The sequence below is a fragment of the Eublepharis macularius genome, chromosome 1 (genome assembly GCF_028583425.1).
Source record: "Eublepharis macularius isolate TG4126 chromosome 1, MPM_Emac_v1.0, whole genome shotgun sequence".
Taxonomy (NCBI): Eukaryota; Metazoa; Chordata; class Lepidosauria; order Squamata; family Eublepharidae; genus Eublepharis; species Eublepharis macularius.
In genome coordinates, this window is record NC_072790.1 from 118766723 (window position 1) to 118785325 (window position 18603).

The window sequence follows — 18603 nt, forward strand, 5'->3', positions numbered from 1 at the left end:
CCACACAGTGTCAAGAACATTTCCACAAACAATGTCATATACATTATTTCTTTCAGTTAAAGTTAAGGGTGTACGAGGCTGTTTGGCCTTTCAGTGTCACAGACACCATTTCTAAGGTCTGCTCAGAGGTAAGTTTTATGTTACTGGGCCTACTCCTAGGAAAGTGTCCTGGGTTTAGATATGGTAGTATGTTTTGTAACAATGTCTAAGAAAGAATATTCAGGCTCTTGAATTGTATAGAATGCTTCATCAACCAGGATGAAAAGTAGCAAAATTCTCATATGCATATTAATATAAGCAAAGCTAAACATTATGTGCACATCTTTAGTAGGCTTGAGATCACACTCCTACACGGAAAAAGTTGCTACAATGGAGGATGACACTTTTTAAATTCTGTATTATTTTAAGGGACAAACATGACATCAACTATTTATACTGATTTGTTTTATTTTTTCAATACATTGCACTTTGTCATCTCATATTTAAAACATACATTTATTCTAAGAAATACAAGCACTTTAATAGCAAACATTAGTACTATTATAAGTAGGCGTATTAGATTTTCACACACAGAACGCTCTGAGTTTAAGTAAAATAGCAAAGGAAAATTGTCTAAAAAGTATGATGTTCACTTAGCATTTATTTTAGCTTAACCCTATCAACCCTGAATTTTTTTTAAAAAAAATGTTGCAATCCTGTGCACATTTACTTGGAGGATTCATTGAATTTAGCAGGACTTACTTCTGAGTACAACATACAACAATGAAATGAAATCTTATGAGTCTAGATATATTTAAAAAACAAAACCATCTTGAAGATTTAAAAAACTGCTTGCTTCAAATAGCATTGCCTTCAACTATTACATTGTACAAACAGCTGTTTGTTTGTGTTTTATCTAGTGGGATCCTACTGTGGGACAGTCAATATGTACTTTTAAAGGCCACGAAGGTGTTATTTACAGCACAATATGGTCTCCGCACATCCCTGGCTGCTTTGCATCTGCTTCAGGTAAACAAACGTTACATTACAATGGTACTCAAAAGAGGAAACTTTTTCATTACCTCTGATTATTTTAAAATTCTGTCCAACAGGTGGTGCTGCACGTTACACAAATTTAAGAAGAACAAATGATATATGTGTAGGTAGCTGTAATTGGAGGTTCAGTTCTCTCTCTCTCTCTCTCTCTCTCTCTCTCTCTCTCTCAGTTCCACTGACTTGGTTTCCCTACATGGATCAGCAATTGTTTCACTTCAGTGAACTAATAACATTTTTTCATACTGGCATTTCATCACAGTTCCTCTTTCTTTCCTGTGTTTCCTTGTTCGCCAGCCTGTACAGCAGTGGCTTGGTTTTAAATCCTGTGGTACGCTTCTTTTACTTGATACCTCAGTGTCCATGAAAGCAGAGTGCATGTCATCCCCTGAAATAAAAAAAAATAGGCCAACAACCTTTGGGGCTGTACACTGATACGTTTTTTCAGTGTGTAGTTTGTGGGGTGGGGTGGGGGGAGATCAACAATTCTGTTATTTCTGCTCCTACTTATTTCTTGGGTATCTTGCAGATTGTTTGCAAAGAAAAATTGATTCAAATCTCTTGGGTTGCTGAGTGATTTGAAAAGGGATTTTAGGCTATAGTGCAAATGTGCACTTCGGCAAAAACAAAAATAATGACTTAACAGCTATTTCCTAAAATGTGCTGTTCCAGCATAGAAAGTGGGTTGGTGATACTATTGCAGTAGGTACAAATCCCAAGCTGTTTTCCTGTCCTTTTTGTAGCATGGTTGTGCCAGTGTTGTGCTAACAGGCAATTATTCAGATATTCAAGCCTGAGTAGTTGATTACCAGTTCTCAAACTGGTTAGTCTAAACACTATTAATTAAAATGTGGTTTGTTTTTGCATTTTTGAGCTGGTGATGGATTGTTCTATTATGCAGTTGGGCATGTGTCCTGAAATGAACTTTTGAGCACCTATATCTGTTGGTGAGATCCTGATGGCAGTGGTTAAAATACTAGATTATTAGTAGGTATGCATAGGCAACCTTTGCATCAGCCATTCATGAGATTAAGTAACATGCACAAAAGAATGCTCCTGGTATTTGAGGTTATGCCCATATGCCCAATGGCAGAGATTCTGTTGTGTGACTAAGTAAATTCAAGTCATTAATGGTCAGCCCACTGGACAAAGCGTCAGCTGCCTCGCGAGATCATCATTGATTTCTCATCTAAGAAGATTCGGGACACTATCCTATATAATTCATACAATGCGGATTTAGACTTTCTGGGTAATAAGGTTAAGATATTGAAGGACGTTCCATTTTTAGCTCGGAAAAGAAGATTTAAATATAAAAGGTTTGCGGCTCTTCTGAGAAAATGTGAAATAAAGTACAAATGGTTATTTCCGGAAGGCATCTGGTTTAGCTACAAAGATCAAACCTATAAGATAACATCAGAAGATCAGCTAAGGAACTTTGAGTGTAAATACCAAGAGTTCCAGCAAGATTTCCAGCAAGAAGAAAATTATTCCAAGTCTGAAGGGGGAGGGGAGGAGGGAGCGAGCACAGTGACTGTAGCTGGGCAGAGAGAATTGCGACCGAGACTCGGGGGGAGGAAGAAGACCTAATCTTGATTGTAATCTGTATTTTATAAGGTCTACCAATCTAACAGCATTTTACAAAGTTTTAATTTTAAACAATGGCAGAATGAAGGGAATGCATTATTTGTAGATGTAGTGTTTATGTTGTTATGTGTTGTTTCTTTCCCTTTTCCCTGTTCCCACTTTTCCCCTATTGTAGTATTAGTAACTAAAAAATAATTAAAAAAAAAAAAATTAATGGTCAGCCCACTGGTGAATGCGCATATCTCTGGATTGGGGGCAGCATTCAAATCATGTAGATTGTTTACATCAGTGCCCTCAACATTGGACACTTTCTTAGTGATCAGATTTACTTACAGGTAATAAATATATGACATTCATCAGTTGATGCCACTAGTGGGTGCTTTTATCATTAAAGTATAATTTTGTGCCTTTCAACAGTATTGAAAAACTACTGGGGACTTATTTTGCTAGATGTGCTGTTTTGGGGTTCTTATAAAGTGAAATAGATAATTTATTGCTCCTGAAACAATATCCCTTTTCTCAGCACATTTAGCTTATGTGGGTCAAATAAATATGAATCAAAATGAGGATTTCATTTAAGAGAAAATATCTCTGTGCACAATCATAAGCTTATTTTTTAAGGCCAGAATGGTATGGAGCATCTTTACCTACTGAAGCAGAACAAGGAATCTGTTTGTTTGATTAGTAGCAGCATGACGATTTCTATTATATGCATCATACGGGTCATTTGGCCTACCCCCCCCCCCACGCCTCCAACTGTAATGCTGTTTAACACTTTGGAGTAATGTGCCTTTCTTTCTGATCCTGAATATTCTCATTTGATGGAAGTAAACCTCATTGATGAAAGTGACTCAGTAAGAATACCTTGTGTCCCAACGATAGGCAGCATATTTCCAAATGATGCTGCCACATACAGAATCAGATCTTTGCTCCATCAGTGTCAGTATTGTTTACTGAGACTGGCAGCAGCTTCCCAGAATCTCAGCCAGAGGCCTTTCACATTACTGCTACCTGGTCCTTTTAAATGGAGATTCTGGGGATTGAAAGTGGGACCTTCTGCATGCCAAGCAGATGTTCTGCTACTGAACCACAGGAGCAAACGATCCACTATTTTACTTGTTGTACAGCTGAAATGTGCTTGTAAGGCTAAAGGTGTGCGTGTTGTGAATTGCTAGGTTCTGTTCTTTTTTTTAAATATCTTTTTTATTCGAGTTTTTAGTATCTGTTGCATATGCAACATACATTATTCGTATATCGTTCGCTTCGCATTGCCATTTTTGCCCCTTCCTCCCCCCTCCCCTGCCCCTTATAGTTTCTAGTCTTTTATCCCCAGCCACGGGCACAAAGTCTGAATCTTCCACCGAATGTCTTTTCTTCCTTCCGTTGACATCCACTCTAGGTAGGTCTTCCATCTACTCCTTATTTCTTCATTCTTTTCTTGCCACGTAGTCTTCGGGCGCATCCTCTCGACGATATCCGACTGTATGAATTCAAACAGATAGTTGTGCCAGATTTCTACAGTCCATTTACTTTTATCCTTCCAACCCAGCACAATAACTGCTTTACTTGCTAATAGCATAGCCTTAAAAGTGGCTTGGTCCCCCTTATTTACTGTCAGGTTCCCTGTTATACTCATTACCATTAGGTTAAAGTCTATAGTTAAGGATACTTTGCAATATCCTTCCTATAATTTTTAATATTTTTGTCCAAAAAACCTTGACCTCTTGGCATTCCTACCACATGTGGGAATACCACCCTTTAGACTGTCTACAGTGCCAAAACATAGGGCTTAGTCCCGAAATCATATTCGCTAATTGCGCTGGTGTTTTATACCATTTTGTAAAAAAATTATGTTTGAACTCGTTAAATTTCATCACTTTAATTTCCTCTAGACCTTTCATGATTTTGCCTGCTGTCTTTTCTGATATCTGACCCTCCTTACTCCAAATTTTTTGTAAATATGCTATTGTCTTATCTTTATTTGATATCATTCTCCTATAAATTCTCCCTGCTAAACCTTGCTTTGACTCTTGCATTTGTTTATATATTTCTTCCATTGGTTCATCTGTCCATATTTCCTCTTTTCCATTGATCGTTTTAACCCTATTATAGAGACCTATTATTTTTAACCAGTATTTCTTGCCTATCTCTTCTACTATATCCTGTAGAGATTTTAGGGTTCCTCCTCTATACATATCTCCCAGTCTATAATATCCTTTTCCTCTTAAAATTTCCCACCATTTAGTTTCTGTCATCTCGTTGTACATAGTCTCTAGCGGTGCCCATCTTGAAGGTCTCCTTAGCCATAAAGGTTGCCATTTCCTCCATACTTCTAATGTTGAGCACCTGGGCCCTATAGTTGATTTTAAATCTTTATTTATAACTTTTGAGAAAATACCAAAACTTCCTATGTTGTTATTAATCTTGTTTTCAAATCTTACCCATTTCTGATCTCTTCCTTCCCCTATCTCTAGTAAAAACTTTAATTGGAAGGCTTCATAATAACTGTTCAAATCTGGTGCTCCCCAGCCCAATTCTGTTCTGTGACTGTATACCAACCTTTTTTGAATCCTACATTTTTTACTGCCAAATATCCACTGTCTTATTCTTCTATTCCAGTTTTCCATCTTTTTTGTGCTAAGTCCTAAAGGTATCGTCTGGAATAAATACGTTAACTTAGGCACCCAGAACATTTTAACACTTCTAATTCTAGAGGAGATGCCTAAAGTTTTGTCTCTCTACTTTTTCATATCCTTCTCTATCTTCCTCCAAATCTTGTTATAATTGTCCTCCGGTATTCTGTTAATGTTCTTTTGTAGAATTATTCCTAGATATTTAAATTTTTTAGTTCCCAACCCTATATTTGTGATTTTATTTATCTCTTTCTTTTCAGCATTGTTCACATTAAGATAAATAATTTCCGATTTAGTCATATTGACTCTTAACCCCGAGCTCCCTTCAAAGTCTTCTAATATAATCTTTATTTCTTTTATCCCTTCTTTAGGGTTTGTCATGATAACTATAGTGTTGTCAGCAAAGAGATTGATTTTCATTACTTCTTTCTTCATCTTATATCCTTCTATCCTAACACTATTCCTTATCCTTTCTGCTAGCTGTTCTATTGCCATAATAAATAAGAGTGGTGAGAGTGGGCATCCTTGACGTACTCCTCTCTGAATCTGAAAGGCTTGTGAGTGATCGTTATTTACCTTCACCACTGCTGTTCCTTCTTTATATATTTCCTGAATTGCTTTTAGATAGTTATTATCTATCCCATACTTACACATAATTTGCCAAAGATATTCTTGGGAAAGGGTATCGAAGGCTTTAAATACATCCAATTTTAGGAGGGCCAGTTTTTTCCGCTGGCCATGATGTAAAACGTTAATTATATTTCTAATAGGATGGGCTATATTCCTATCTTTTACAAATCCATACTGGTCTTCTTTTATTACATTTGGAATAATCTTCTTTAGTCTATTTGCCAGTGTTTTTGCGAAGATCTTATAGTCTTGATTAAGGAGACTTATAGGCCTGTATGAGCCTACCTCTTCAGGGTCTTTCTGTGGTTTTAAAATTACTATTATCTCAGTTTGTCTCCATGAATCTGGAGCTTTCTTACCCTTCAAGACTTCACTGAACACCTTCTGTAGTTCTGGGGCTAGGATTTCTGCCATTTCCTTGTAAAATTCCCCTGTAAACCCATCTAGGCCTGGTGATTTACCTTTTTTAAATTCTTTTATTACGTCTTTTATCTCTTGTATTGAAATTTCCTCTTCCAATTTAGCTTTCTCGGTCTCCTTCGCTACTGCATTGATTTCTTCTACAAATTCTACTATGTCCTCCTTCTTATATATAATTTTTGTAGAAAGACTCAAAAGCCTCCGTAATTTCTTTAGGGTTTTGTGTAATTTAACTGTTAACTTTTATACTTTTAACTCTTTGTCTTTCCTTCCTATTTTTAAAATAGTTAGCCAGCCTTTTTGCTGAATTAATGCTATTTCTTTGGAATTCATTCCTCTCCATAACTTCCCTTTTCCATAGTGTTGCTAGGTCTAAAGCTTCTAATTGTTTTTTAAGTTCCATAATTTGTGTCTGTAGCCTGGGATCATATTTATTCATTTGTTTACTTTGTAGCCTCTCTAATTCCTGAATTTTGAGTTGTCTTTTTGAGTGCCACTCTCTTTTTATAATTTTTTCTTTTTTTATGTAGTACCCCCTTATCACCGCCTTTGCAGCGTCCCATAAAATATTAGTAGTTACCGACCCTCTATTTTCCTCAAAAAACATCCTTATCTGCTCTTTCATGTATTGTCTATCCTCTTCCTTAGCCATTATTAAATTGTACCTCCAAGATTTTTTTGTTTGTTGTTGGTTTAATTCTATTTCAATACTTATTGGAGCGTGGTCAGATATCCAGATTGGGTGTGTTTTAATCCCTTTTATGTTCATATTGCTACTCTTCCCTAGGATTATATAATCTATACATGATGCTGTTTTGTGCCTGCTAGATATATGGGTGGGTTTGGGTTGCAAGTGCATAAGCTCATACGCCTCTACCAGTCCCCAATCTCCTAAGTTAATTATTTTACCTTTTGTAATGTCTAAGTTTAGATCCCCTGCTATAATAATTTCCCCCGCTGAGAATTGTTTGGTTTTTTTGAATATTCTACATAAAAACTTCTTTTGCCCCTTGTTTGGGGCATAGATATTTACTATTGTATACTATTGTATACCATATACCTTCCAGTTTAAATTTCATTAATAAGTATCTACCTTCTCTATCTACTATTTTATCCACTTCCTGCACTTTATGTTTCTTATGGATCAAGACTGCTACTCCTTTAATTTTTTTTTTAAATTTTTTTATTGGATTAGATTATAATATCATTCAGTACATTCATTACCCCCTTGTAAGTCTATTTCTAACACCCTCCCTTTCCTCCCCCCTTTTTAGTTGACTTCCAACAGTTTTCCAACCCTTAGTCTATTTTATTACTTAATTACTTAATATCTCATATACCCTGTTAAACACACACTTAATACTCTTTTCTCTAAGCTTATTAAATCTCTACTAAAAATATCTCTATATCTCTATGGTACAAGTTTCCCTTTAAATACCTCAGGTAAACCATATATTCTACCTAAAATAATGCTAGCATAATCATATATATTAGCAATCAAGATATTAAAAATATAACATTGCATCCATTTTACTTTCCGATTATCTAAACTCTTTACTTTCCACAATCCTCCTGATTCTAATATTAACTTAAACTCTAATATTCTATTACACACCCATCTTTTACTTTTTCTTGTTCTGAGCTTATTTTAAGTCTATAAGGTAACTGTTATACTCAAATATCTATTATATACTCTTTACTTAAACTATATATTGTACATAATATCTAGCTAGCTTAATCTTATATATCTTATGTATCCATAGTAAAACATCTATTATTTAATACTCTATATAATTTTTACTTTTATCATAACTCCAATAGTAGCTTAGATTTCTATAATTATATTCCCCCTTTCCTGGTAAAGTCACTTCTCTCTTCTTCTTCTATTACATTTCAATAACTCTCGAACTGCCACAGCTCCCCTTTCACGTCCCATTTTTTTTCTAGATATTGTTTCAATTTCTCCCAATCTGCATTAAATTGTCCTGGATCAAGATCTTTAAGTTTTCTTGTCATTTTGTCCATCTCAGCCATGTACAGCAATTTATAAATCCAATCTTCTGTAGTTGGTATTTCTTGTACTTTCCATTTCTGCGCATATAAAAGTCTTGCTGCTGTAATCATGTAAAATAACAATGTTCTATACTGCATTGGAACATCTTCCATTCCCAAGTTCAGTAGCAGCAATTCTGGGTTCTTATTTATTTGGGTTTGCAAAACCTCATTAATTACTTCAATTATATCTCCCCAGTATTGCTTCGCTACCTCACAAGTCCACCACATGTGGTATAATGATCCTTCATGTTTTTTACATTTCCAGCATTTATTCGACATATTAATATTTCCTAGCGCAATTTTCTTTGGTGTCAAGTACCAACGATAAATCATTTTGTAGACATTCTCTTTAATACTTGTACATGTTGTAATCTTCAAAGTCGTTTTCCACAGGTATTCCCACGCCTCCATTGTTATTTCTTTGTGAAAATTTATAGCCCACTTCACCATCTGGACTTTTACTGTTTCATCCTCTGTAAACCATTTTAAAAGTACTTTATAAATCCTTGAAATTTCCTTTTTACCTTCTTGAAAAATTACATCTTCTAATTCTGAATTCTCCATTCTTATTCCTCCTTTCAAACAGTCCGAATTGTAAAGATCTCTGATCTGTCTATATTGAAACCATCCATAACATGGAGACAGCTCTTCTTCTGTTTTTATTCTCAATTTTGAAAATTCTACTCGAGTTATCTCCTTGTAGGTTAAACATTGCTGCTCATTATCAACAGCTCTCGGATCTATTACTTCATACGGAACCACCCAAGAAGGAATTCCATCTTGTAGGTAATTTTTATACTTCTTCCAAATTGTGAAGAGGCTTCTCCGGATATAGTGGCGTATAAACATAGATTCTGCTTTTACTTTATCGTACCACAAATATGCATGCCATCCAAATGTTTTTTGTATCCCTCCAAAGCCAATAACTTGCGTTTTTTCAACGTCATCCATTCTTTTATCCATGCCAAACATATTGCTTCGTGATATAGTCTTAGATTGGGCAGCTGCATTCCACCTTTCTCTTTAGCGTCCTGCAATACTTTCATTTTCACACGAGGTTTCTTGCCTGCCCACACAAAGTCCGATATTTTCCTTTGCCATTTTTCAAACTGTTTGGAGTCTCGGATAATTGGAATTGTTTGTAACAAGAACATCACTCTTGGCAATACATTCATCTTTACTGCTGCAGTTCTTCCCAACCATGACAAATTCAACTTATTCCATTTTATCAAGTCTCGCTCTATTTGTATCCACAATTTCTCATAGTTATTCTTAAATAAGTCTATGTTTTTCACAGTTAGTTCAATACCAAGATATTTCACCTTATTTGTTACTTCACAGTCCGTTATTTCCATTAGTTCTGGTTGTTTCTGTTTAGTCATATTCTTACATAGTTTCTTTGACTTCCTTTTATTTACATAAAATCCTGCCAAATCTCCAAATTCCTTTATTTTCTCCATTACCTTTGGCATGTTCTCAATTGGGTCGTCCACAATTAACATTATATCATCCGCAAATGCTCTGACCTTGTAGGAAAACTCTTTTATTTTTATTCCTCGGATTGCATCATCTTCCCGTATCTGAATCATCAATATTTCCAAAACCAAAATAAACAACAATGGTGACAAAGGGCAACCCTGTCTTGTACCTTTACCTATTGTTAATTTTTTAGTCACATCATCATTCACCACAATTGCTGCACTCTGGTCCCTATAAATTTCTTTCACTGCTCATATGAACTTTTCTCCCATTTGCAGCTTCTCCATAGTGGCAAACATAAAGTCCCAGTTCAAGTTGTCAAATGCTTTTTCAGCCTCCGCGAAGAAGAAACCAACTTCTCTATCACAACGCTTGTCATAGTATTCAATAGCATTTATAACTGCCCTTAAGTTGTCTTTGATTTGTCTATTTGGCAAAAATCCAGCTTGCTCCTCCGCAATAAATTCAGACATCCATCCTTTTATTCTCTCAGACAAAATCTTCGCAAAGATTTTGTAATCATTGTTCAGCAACGAAATTGGTCTATAATTTTTAACATTGGTCAAATCCTGTCCCTCCTTAGGAATCAATGATATATTAGCTTCTCCCCAAGTATCGGGGATCCTCTGATCTCTCATGACTCCATTAATCACTTCTTTCAGGAAAGGCGCCAGTTCATTAGCCATTACTTTATAGAATTTAGCTGTTAGTCCATCCGGACCTGGTGCCTTTCCTAATTTTGTTGACTGAATTGCCTCTTTTATTTCCTCCTCCGTCACTTCCCTATTCAATTTTTCTCTCCAGCTTTCAGAAATTGCAGGGAGCTTCATCTTTTCCAAATACCTCGTTATAGAGTCTTTATTCACTTCCTTTTTTTGGTACAGCTTTGCATAAAATTTAAAAAAAGCTCTACTAATGGCTGCCTGTTCCAAATATGTCTTATTATCCTCACAAATTTTATTTATGATTCTCTTCTCTTTTCTTTTCTTCAGTTGCCACGCCAAATATTTCCCAGGCTTGTTTGCACCCTCAAACAACTTCTGGTTCATTCTCTTAAGATTCCATTCCAATTCCTTGTTATTCATTGCCGTCAATTGTTCTTGTAGGATTTTAATATCCTGATATATCTTCTTTTTTCCCGGTCTCTTCTTAAGTTGAATCTCTTTGGCTTTTATTTTCTCCATAATATCTAACCTCTTCTCCTCTTTTTTCCTTCTAGCTCTTGCATTTAAATCCATTAGTATGCCTCTAGTCACTGCTTTATAAGTGTCCCATACCTTATTAGTCGAAACTTCCTTATTCATATTATGTTGTATAAAGAATCTGGTCTCTCTTCGTAACAACTCAATGTTTTCTTCTTCATGCAAAAGATCTTCATTTATTCTCCATCCTTTTCTTTTATTTCTTTTCCCAAATCTCCATATAATTGGGTTGTGATCTGAGCCTACCATAGGCATTATTTCCACATCTTTAGTCCATAACACTAAGTCTTTGGAGGCCCAGATCATGTCAATTCGTGATAAAGTAAAATGTCTTGCAGAATAAAATGTATATTGTCTAGTTTTGGGGTTCTGTCTCCTCCACACGTCTTCTCCCTCTGAGGCAGAGGACATCTTGGGTTGTTTCCTTTTGCCCAATCAGGGAGGCAGGAAGTCAAAAAAATAGCTCTTCCTCTTCCTCTTGGAGCCTAGGAACGCCCCCTTGTCCCCGTTCTTTCCTGCCTCCAGGGAGAGCAGTTGTGGCTACAGTTTTCTCTGTCAGCCCACAGTCCTGTCTTTTTTGTCTTCTTTGTCCGAGCTCTAGTTTTTTCCTTCCCTCTTCCTCTCTTATTCTTCTCTACTCTACCTTTCTTATCTCTATTCCTCCCCCCTTCTTCAACTCTTTTGTTTCTCTGGGCCCAAGTCTATCAAGACGATGGAGTCCAGGGACTCCGAAGATAGCTTTATGGAGGGTGAGGAGGGAAGCTCACCAACGGCCGCATCGGCGGCAGAATCGGCTGCTGTACCCAGTACCGTCTTGCCGCCCAGGCTTGAACGGCATCCCGGCACCTTTCCGGCTGCAAAGCCGCGTACTTCTTCAAAAAAATCGCGACGCAAGCAGAAGGACTCCCAGACATCGGGACAAGTCGAGCAGGCCGCCAGCAGCCCGTTAGATGCAGCCGCGGTTTTGGCGGGAAACCAAGATGGCTCCCGCGCGGCTCCCAGTGCCGCGGTCGCCAACCTCCAGCCGGGAGAGTGCCCTGCAGGCCCTTCTACAGTGACGTGGCCTCTGCAGTCGATCGGCACCGGAGCCCATGGGACGGGTAATGTACAGGGCGACCTCGGTTCCCTCCTGAGAGGCGAGTTCATGTCCTTCCTACAGACCATGCGGGAAGAGATTTTTCATTGGTGCCAGCCCCCTCCCGAGGCAACACGCCAGTCTTCCTCCCTGCCTCCTTCCCCCCCCAGTAAAGTGCGGCGTACATCCTGCCAGTGGCCTACCAAGGCAGCCCAAAAAGCACACCCAATCCCGACCAGAGATGGGGATATTGCTGTAGGGGGGGGAGCCTACTCTGATAGCGAGGAGGGTGAAGAAAGGGAGTTCCTTTCAGAAGAAGAGGAGGAGGAAGAAGTCATTATGCCTGACCAGTCAAACAGGCTGTTTAAATCAGAGGACTATCCATACCTTCTGAGTAAGGCTCTGGCTGCCCTAGAGCTTCAGGAGAAACAAGGGGGGGAAGAGGCATCTAGTGGTACCAGTAGGGGTTCTTCAAGACCCAGAGGGTGTAAGGAATTTTTCCCAAGGGGTGATACCCAGGAGAAGGTCTTCCCTTTTCTGGAATATTTTGAAAAACAATTAAAAGCAGAATGGGTCTCCCCTGCCTCTAGCAAACAATGCTCAAGCGCTCTTAAAAACTGTATGCATTACCTTCTTATGCATCTGAGCTTTTACAGGTTCCTCGAATTGATGCCCCGGTGGCGGCGCTTCAGTCATCTGGGCTGTTGTCGGAAGATGGCCAAGGCTCAGTCAGAGACAATCTGGATAGGAAGGCGGAAGCGGCACTCAAGAGAGCACATGAAGCAGCAGCCATGGCGATTCGAGCATCTTCCACCGCGTCCATCGTGTCCCGGGCGGCAGTAGTCTGGCTGCGCAAGTTAATCCAGCTGCTACCTGAAAATCAAAAGCGTCTGTTAGAAGGGGCTAGTAGAGTCTTAAAAGCAACCACCTTCACGGCAGATGCTACTCTGGATGCTCTTACCTTCTCGTCCAGAGCCATTGTCTCTGCGGCAGTGGCTAGAAGGCTTCTCTGGTTGCGCGCATGGCCAGCTGACATCAGATCCAAATTTATCCTGATGGCGTACCCCTTCCAGGGGGATAAACTGTTTGGAGATGCCCTGGAAAAGGTTCTCATCGAGACCAAAGACAAGAAAAAAGCCTTACCCAAGTCGGTGAGGCGGTATGACAAACGACCCTTCAATAACCAGTCCTTTCGTACACACCATTCCCTGGCGAGACCACGTCCTGATACCAAACGGTCCTCCTGGAGTGCCAACAAACAATCGTTCAAGAGAGCTAACTTCGGTTTCAGGTCTAACAGACAACACCAACAACGAGGGGAAAGGCAGGACTTCGACTCCAAAACTCAGAAGTCCTGACTCACGGCCGCTTCCGGTGGGGGGAAGACTACAGTTCTTTTTCCAATCCTGGGTGGACTCAAAGGCGGATGCCTGGACACTGGAAGTAATCTCAAAGGGTTACTCCATAGAGTTCAAGTCGCACCCACCGGATCGCTTTCTGTCATCCCCCCTACGCCGAAACCCTCAAAGGAGATCCATCACCTTAAATGCGGTACAACATCTCCTGAACATCCACGCAGTCGAACCTGTACCTCGTCAAGAGCAAGGCTCTGGTGTTTACTCCCTATTCTTCACCGTGCCAAAAAGAAACGGAGACTGGAGGGCCATTTTGGACTTAAAGTTCGTAAACCGTTTCATAAAGCTGAGGCACTTTCGCATGGAGACTCTAAGATCTATCGCAGAGTCACTACGACCCAAAGAATTCCTCACCTCCATAGACCTCACAGAGGCATACTTACACATTCCGGTTCATCAGGCCCATCGCAGATTCCTGAGGTTTCATGTGAATGGTCTCCACCTTCAGTTCAAAGCCCTTCCGTTCGGGCTTGCCACAGCTCCCAGGTTGTTTTCCAAGATCCTGATCAACCCCATCGTTCGACTGCGGGAGAGGGGGATTCATATCCATCCCTACTTAGACGACCTGTTACTCAGAGCAAGCTCCAGGGAAAAGGCGGCGGCCGACACACAGACCACGGTTCTCTTCCTACAAGCGCACGGTTTCTTGATCAACTCATCAAAATGTTCTCTTCAGCCTTCTCAAAGACTGCTTCATCTAGGAATGTTGGTCGACACCAGGAAGGGTCGTTTTTACCTGCCACCGGAGAAGATCCAGAAAACCAAGGAGATGACCGCTCTAGTGCTGAGCCGCAGCACCGTTTCTCTGATGTCGCTCTCCAAGCTGATGGGAACCCTCGTAGCGAACTGCGAGGCCCTGGACTGGGGCCGTCTGCACACACGGGAACTCGTGTCCTTCCTCAGACCGTTCCAATCTCTTATTGCACTAAGATGCGATCGACAACTCACAGTGCCCTTGAAGGTCAAGTCCAGCCTCAGATGGTGGACCTCAGCATCCAACCTGCGGCGGGGGAAGTCGTTCCTCAATCCCCCCAGGCTGCAACTATTCACCGATGCCAGTCTCATCGGCTGGGGGGCAGTTCTGGAAAACCGACCTGCTCAGGCTACGTGGTCTCCGGAAGAGACTGTCCTGCCAATCAATCTCCTGGAAGTCAGAGCCATTCGCCTTGCTCTCGCTTTCTTCAGCCAAGACCTCGTCGGCAAGGATGTTCTGGTGCGAACTGACAACGTCTCAGCCAAGGCGTATATCAACCATCAGGGGGGCACCCGGTCCCCCAAGCTGCACAGAGGCCATGAAGATCTTACACTGGGCGGAAGCCAATCTCCTCTCTCTGCAAGCCGAACACATCAGGGGCGTGACCAACATCCAAGCGGACTGGCTCAGCAGGCAGTCCATCCACCCAGCAGAGTGGGCACTCAAGAAGGAGGTTTTCCGTATGATTGCGGAACGTTTTGGGACACCGATCATGGACCTGTTTGCCACTCCCGCGAACTGTCAAGTTCCAAGGTTTCTCTCCAGGTTCCTGCACCCCCAGGCAGAAGGGACAGACGCTCTTTCTACTCGGTGGCCCAAGGGGCTACTGTACGCCTTTCCACCGATCCCGGTTCTTCCCAAACTTCTACGGCGGATAGTGGAACGTCAAGCGGAGGTAATCCTAGTGGCTCCATGGTGGCCTCGGAGACCCTGGTTCTCCACGATACAGGCACTGACGATTTTCCCCTCCGATGCAGCTCCCAACGGTACCAGATCTTCTGCAACAGGGCCCGGTGTGGCATCCCCATCCAGAATGGATGTGTCTGACCGTGTGGAGATTGAGAGGCAGTACCTTACCAGATTGAAGTACCCTCCGCAGGTGATCCTTACCCTCCTGGCGTCTAGGAAGAAATCAACTATTAGGCTATATAACACCACCTGGAAAGCCTTCGCTCGCTGGGCTAGGAGGAAGAGGGTTAACCCTCTGTGCCCGTCTATCGATACGATTCTGGACTTTCTCCAGCAGGGCCTGGAAGCTGGACTCAAGCCGGCCACTCTCCGCAAGCAGGTAGCGGCTCTGTCTTCGGTCTTTCCTGTCCTGGAAGGTTGTCGTCTCTCCCGGCATCCTCACATCCAACGCTTCCTCAGGGGTGCGACTTTGCTAAGCCCCCCAGTTGTTCATCGTTTCCCTACTTGGAGGCTTCACGTTGTCTTATCGGCCTTAACCAGGCCCCCGTTTGAACCCCTCCATTCAATTTCCTTGAGATGGCTAACCATCAAGACTATTTTCCTGGTAGCTGTCACGTCAGCGAGGCGGATCTCGGAACTGGGGGCTCTGTCAATCAAGCCCAACCTGTGCATTTTTCACCGGGATAAAGTGGTTCTCAGGACTGACCCCACCTTTGTTCCCAAATCCTGTTCCAGATTCCATAGGGCTCAGGAGATCATTCTGCCATCTTTCTGCCCTAACCCTTCTCACCCTAAGGAAAGGGACTGGCATACCCTCGACGTTCGTAGAGTCCTCAAGTCGTACCTGTCTAGGACTGAATCTATCAGGGGTTCCGACTCGCTCTTCATCAATATTTCTCCTCCCAACCAAGGGAAGAAAATGTCCTCAGCAGCCATTGGGAGGAACATTCGGTCCTGCATCACGGAAGCGTACAAGGCGTGCAACAGAGACGTGCCTCAGGGCATTACGGCCCATTCGGCGAGAAGCGCGGCAACTAACGCAGCATTCCTCAAGGATGCCTCCGTGGAAGAGGTTTGCAAGGCAGCCACCTGGTCATCAATTTCCACATTTGTCAGACACTACAAAATGAACATTTTCGATTCAGCAGACGCTGCCTTCGGAAGGAGAGTTCTCCAGCATGTAATGTTTGACGGGGAGCCTCTCCCACCCGGAGAAGACTAACTGCTTTGGGAGTACCCAAGATGTCCTCCGCCTCAGAGGGAGAACGGACCTTTGGACACTTACCGTGAAGGGTCCTTCTCCTCTGAGTGCAGGAGGACATCTTGCCCCTCCCAGGCTCCCCCGTCTCCTGTTACTCCTCTCTGATACTTCTTTATAACCAACACCTTTCCAGCTGGAATTTCCTGTCTCTCCTTCCACTCTCAACATGCCGCAGTCATTCTTTTTCTCACTGTTTTTTACTTAACATAGTTCTGCACACCGACTAAGTTTTCCTTTTTCGGGTCGGGTGCAAGTTTTTTCTTCTTGAAAGTTCTAGTATTTGATAGTTTTTTCTTCTACTGCTTTGTGGAGTCACCAGAACTGGGACAAGGGGGCGTTCCTAGGCTCCAAGAGGAAGAGCTATTTTTTTGACTTCCTGCCTCCCTGATTGGGCAAAAGGAAACAACCCAAGATGTCCTCCTGCACTCAGAGGAGAAGGACCCTTCACGGTAAGTGTCCAAAGGTCCGTTCTAAAGTCTCTTGTTCCTTTATTGCAAAAAAAGACTTTGGTAGTAATCCTCTTTTCTTTTGTGCAGTTCCTGATTTCTTATCTTCATCCAAGTTGGCAACTCCATTGAAGTCTCCAGCTAAAATTATCTGATCGTAAGATAGTTCATCCAGTTGTTTTCCCAAGTCCTCAAAAAAATTTTCTTTTGCTCCATTAGGTGCATATATTCCAATCACCAACACCTTTTTAAAATTCCACATAATTTCCACTGCTAAATATCTGGCTTCCACATCGCTCACTACTAATTTTGGCTGTAATTCTTCTTTTATATACAACACCACACCTTTTTTCTTTTTTTTTGAAGCAGCCACAAATTCACTTCCCAATTTTGCAAACTTTAAATACTTTATATCTTGCTTTTTAATATGGGTTTCTTGCAAACATACAATGTCACATTTTTGTTTTAATAGCCAGTGGAAGATATTTTTCCTCTTATTAGGCGAGTTAAGTCCATTTACATTCCAAGATATTATTTTGCACTCCATAATCATAATCTTGTTGTTGGTAAATCCTTTACATTGTCCCTAATGAACTTTTCGATCTCTAATTCAGATCTGATGCGCTTTTTAGCTCTTCCAAATTCGAAGGACAGTCCTTCTGGTATTTCCCATCTATATCTTATCTTCATGTCCTTCAAAATCTGGACTAAATCTTTATATTTTTTGCGATCTAACAGCACCGATCTGGGCAATTCCTTCATAATAATCACCACCTTGCCGTCGACCTCCAATGGGTCCTGGAATTGTTTACTCACAATCATTTCTCTTGTGTTTCTAGTCGTGAATTGCACAATCATGTCTCTTGGTAATTTCCTCTGGGTCGCGAATCTTGAATGTATTCTGTATACCACATCTAGGAAAGCCGCAATTTCTTCTTCCTCTTTCCCCAGGTATCCAGCCAAAACTTCTGTAATCTGTTCTTGGGCAGATTTTCCTCCACTTTCTGGCAAACCACGAAATCTCAGTTGTTTCTCCATATGTTTACTTTCTGCTACAGCCATTCTGCCTCTCATCGCCTTCATCTCAGTTCGTTGCGTGTCTGCTAAAGTGTCCACTGCATTTTCTACTACATTAACTCTTTGCTGTGTGGCTTGCAAGTCGTTTTGTATTTTTTCCATACCATTCGTCAGTTCCGCCAATTCCTTCTTAAGTGTCTCTTTAAACTCTTTTGCCATCTCTTGTATCATATCTTTAACTTCTTTGTTTCCTTCTGAAACTTTTTTATCCAAGCTTTCAATTGCTGCTTGCCACTCCTTTTTCGACATCGTGGGGCTAGCTTTGCCTCGCTCCCACGAGTCCGCTCTTTTTCTTAACTCCGTGGCGTTTAACTTTATATATTTTTACTTTTAAAAGTCCCAAATTTGATCTATTCCTTTAAGAAAAAAAACACACACATTTACACAGTCCAAAATGTCGGGCGTCTTTTCTCTATGGTTATTTCAACTATACTTCTAATCCAAGATGGCCTACTTCCTCTTCCGCTGAAGCCACGACCTTTCCCTTCTTCAAAATGGCGATCTTCTACTTCCTGTCACATAGAAAAGGCCGCTTCTCTCCAGCTTCTCTATTGTTCTGACGTATTTCCTGTTCCTCTGCCACACACAGCAGTTCTTGTGATGTTGAGACTTTCCCACAGTCCACTATCTC

General features: G+C 41.0%; 1 protein-coding gene across 1 annotated transcript in view; it reads left to right on the forward strand.

Moving 5' to 3' along the window:
• PEX7 (peroxisomal biogenesis factor 7) overlaps positions 1-18603 on the forward strand; it is a 129742-nt gene that overhangs the window by 13270 nt on the left and 97869 nt on the right. The window contains exon 5 of the mRNA XM_054993892.1: positions 900-1008. Within this exon, the coding sequence (XP_054849867.1) occupies positions 900-1008 (109 nt within the window). The remainder of the gene's footprint in view (positions 1-899; positions 1009-18603) is intronic.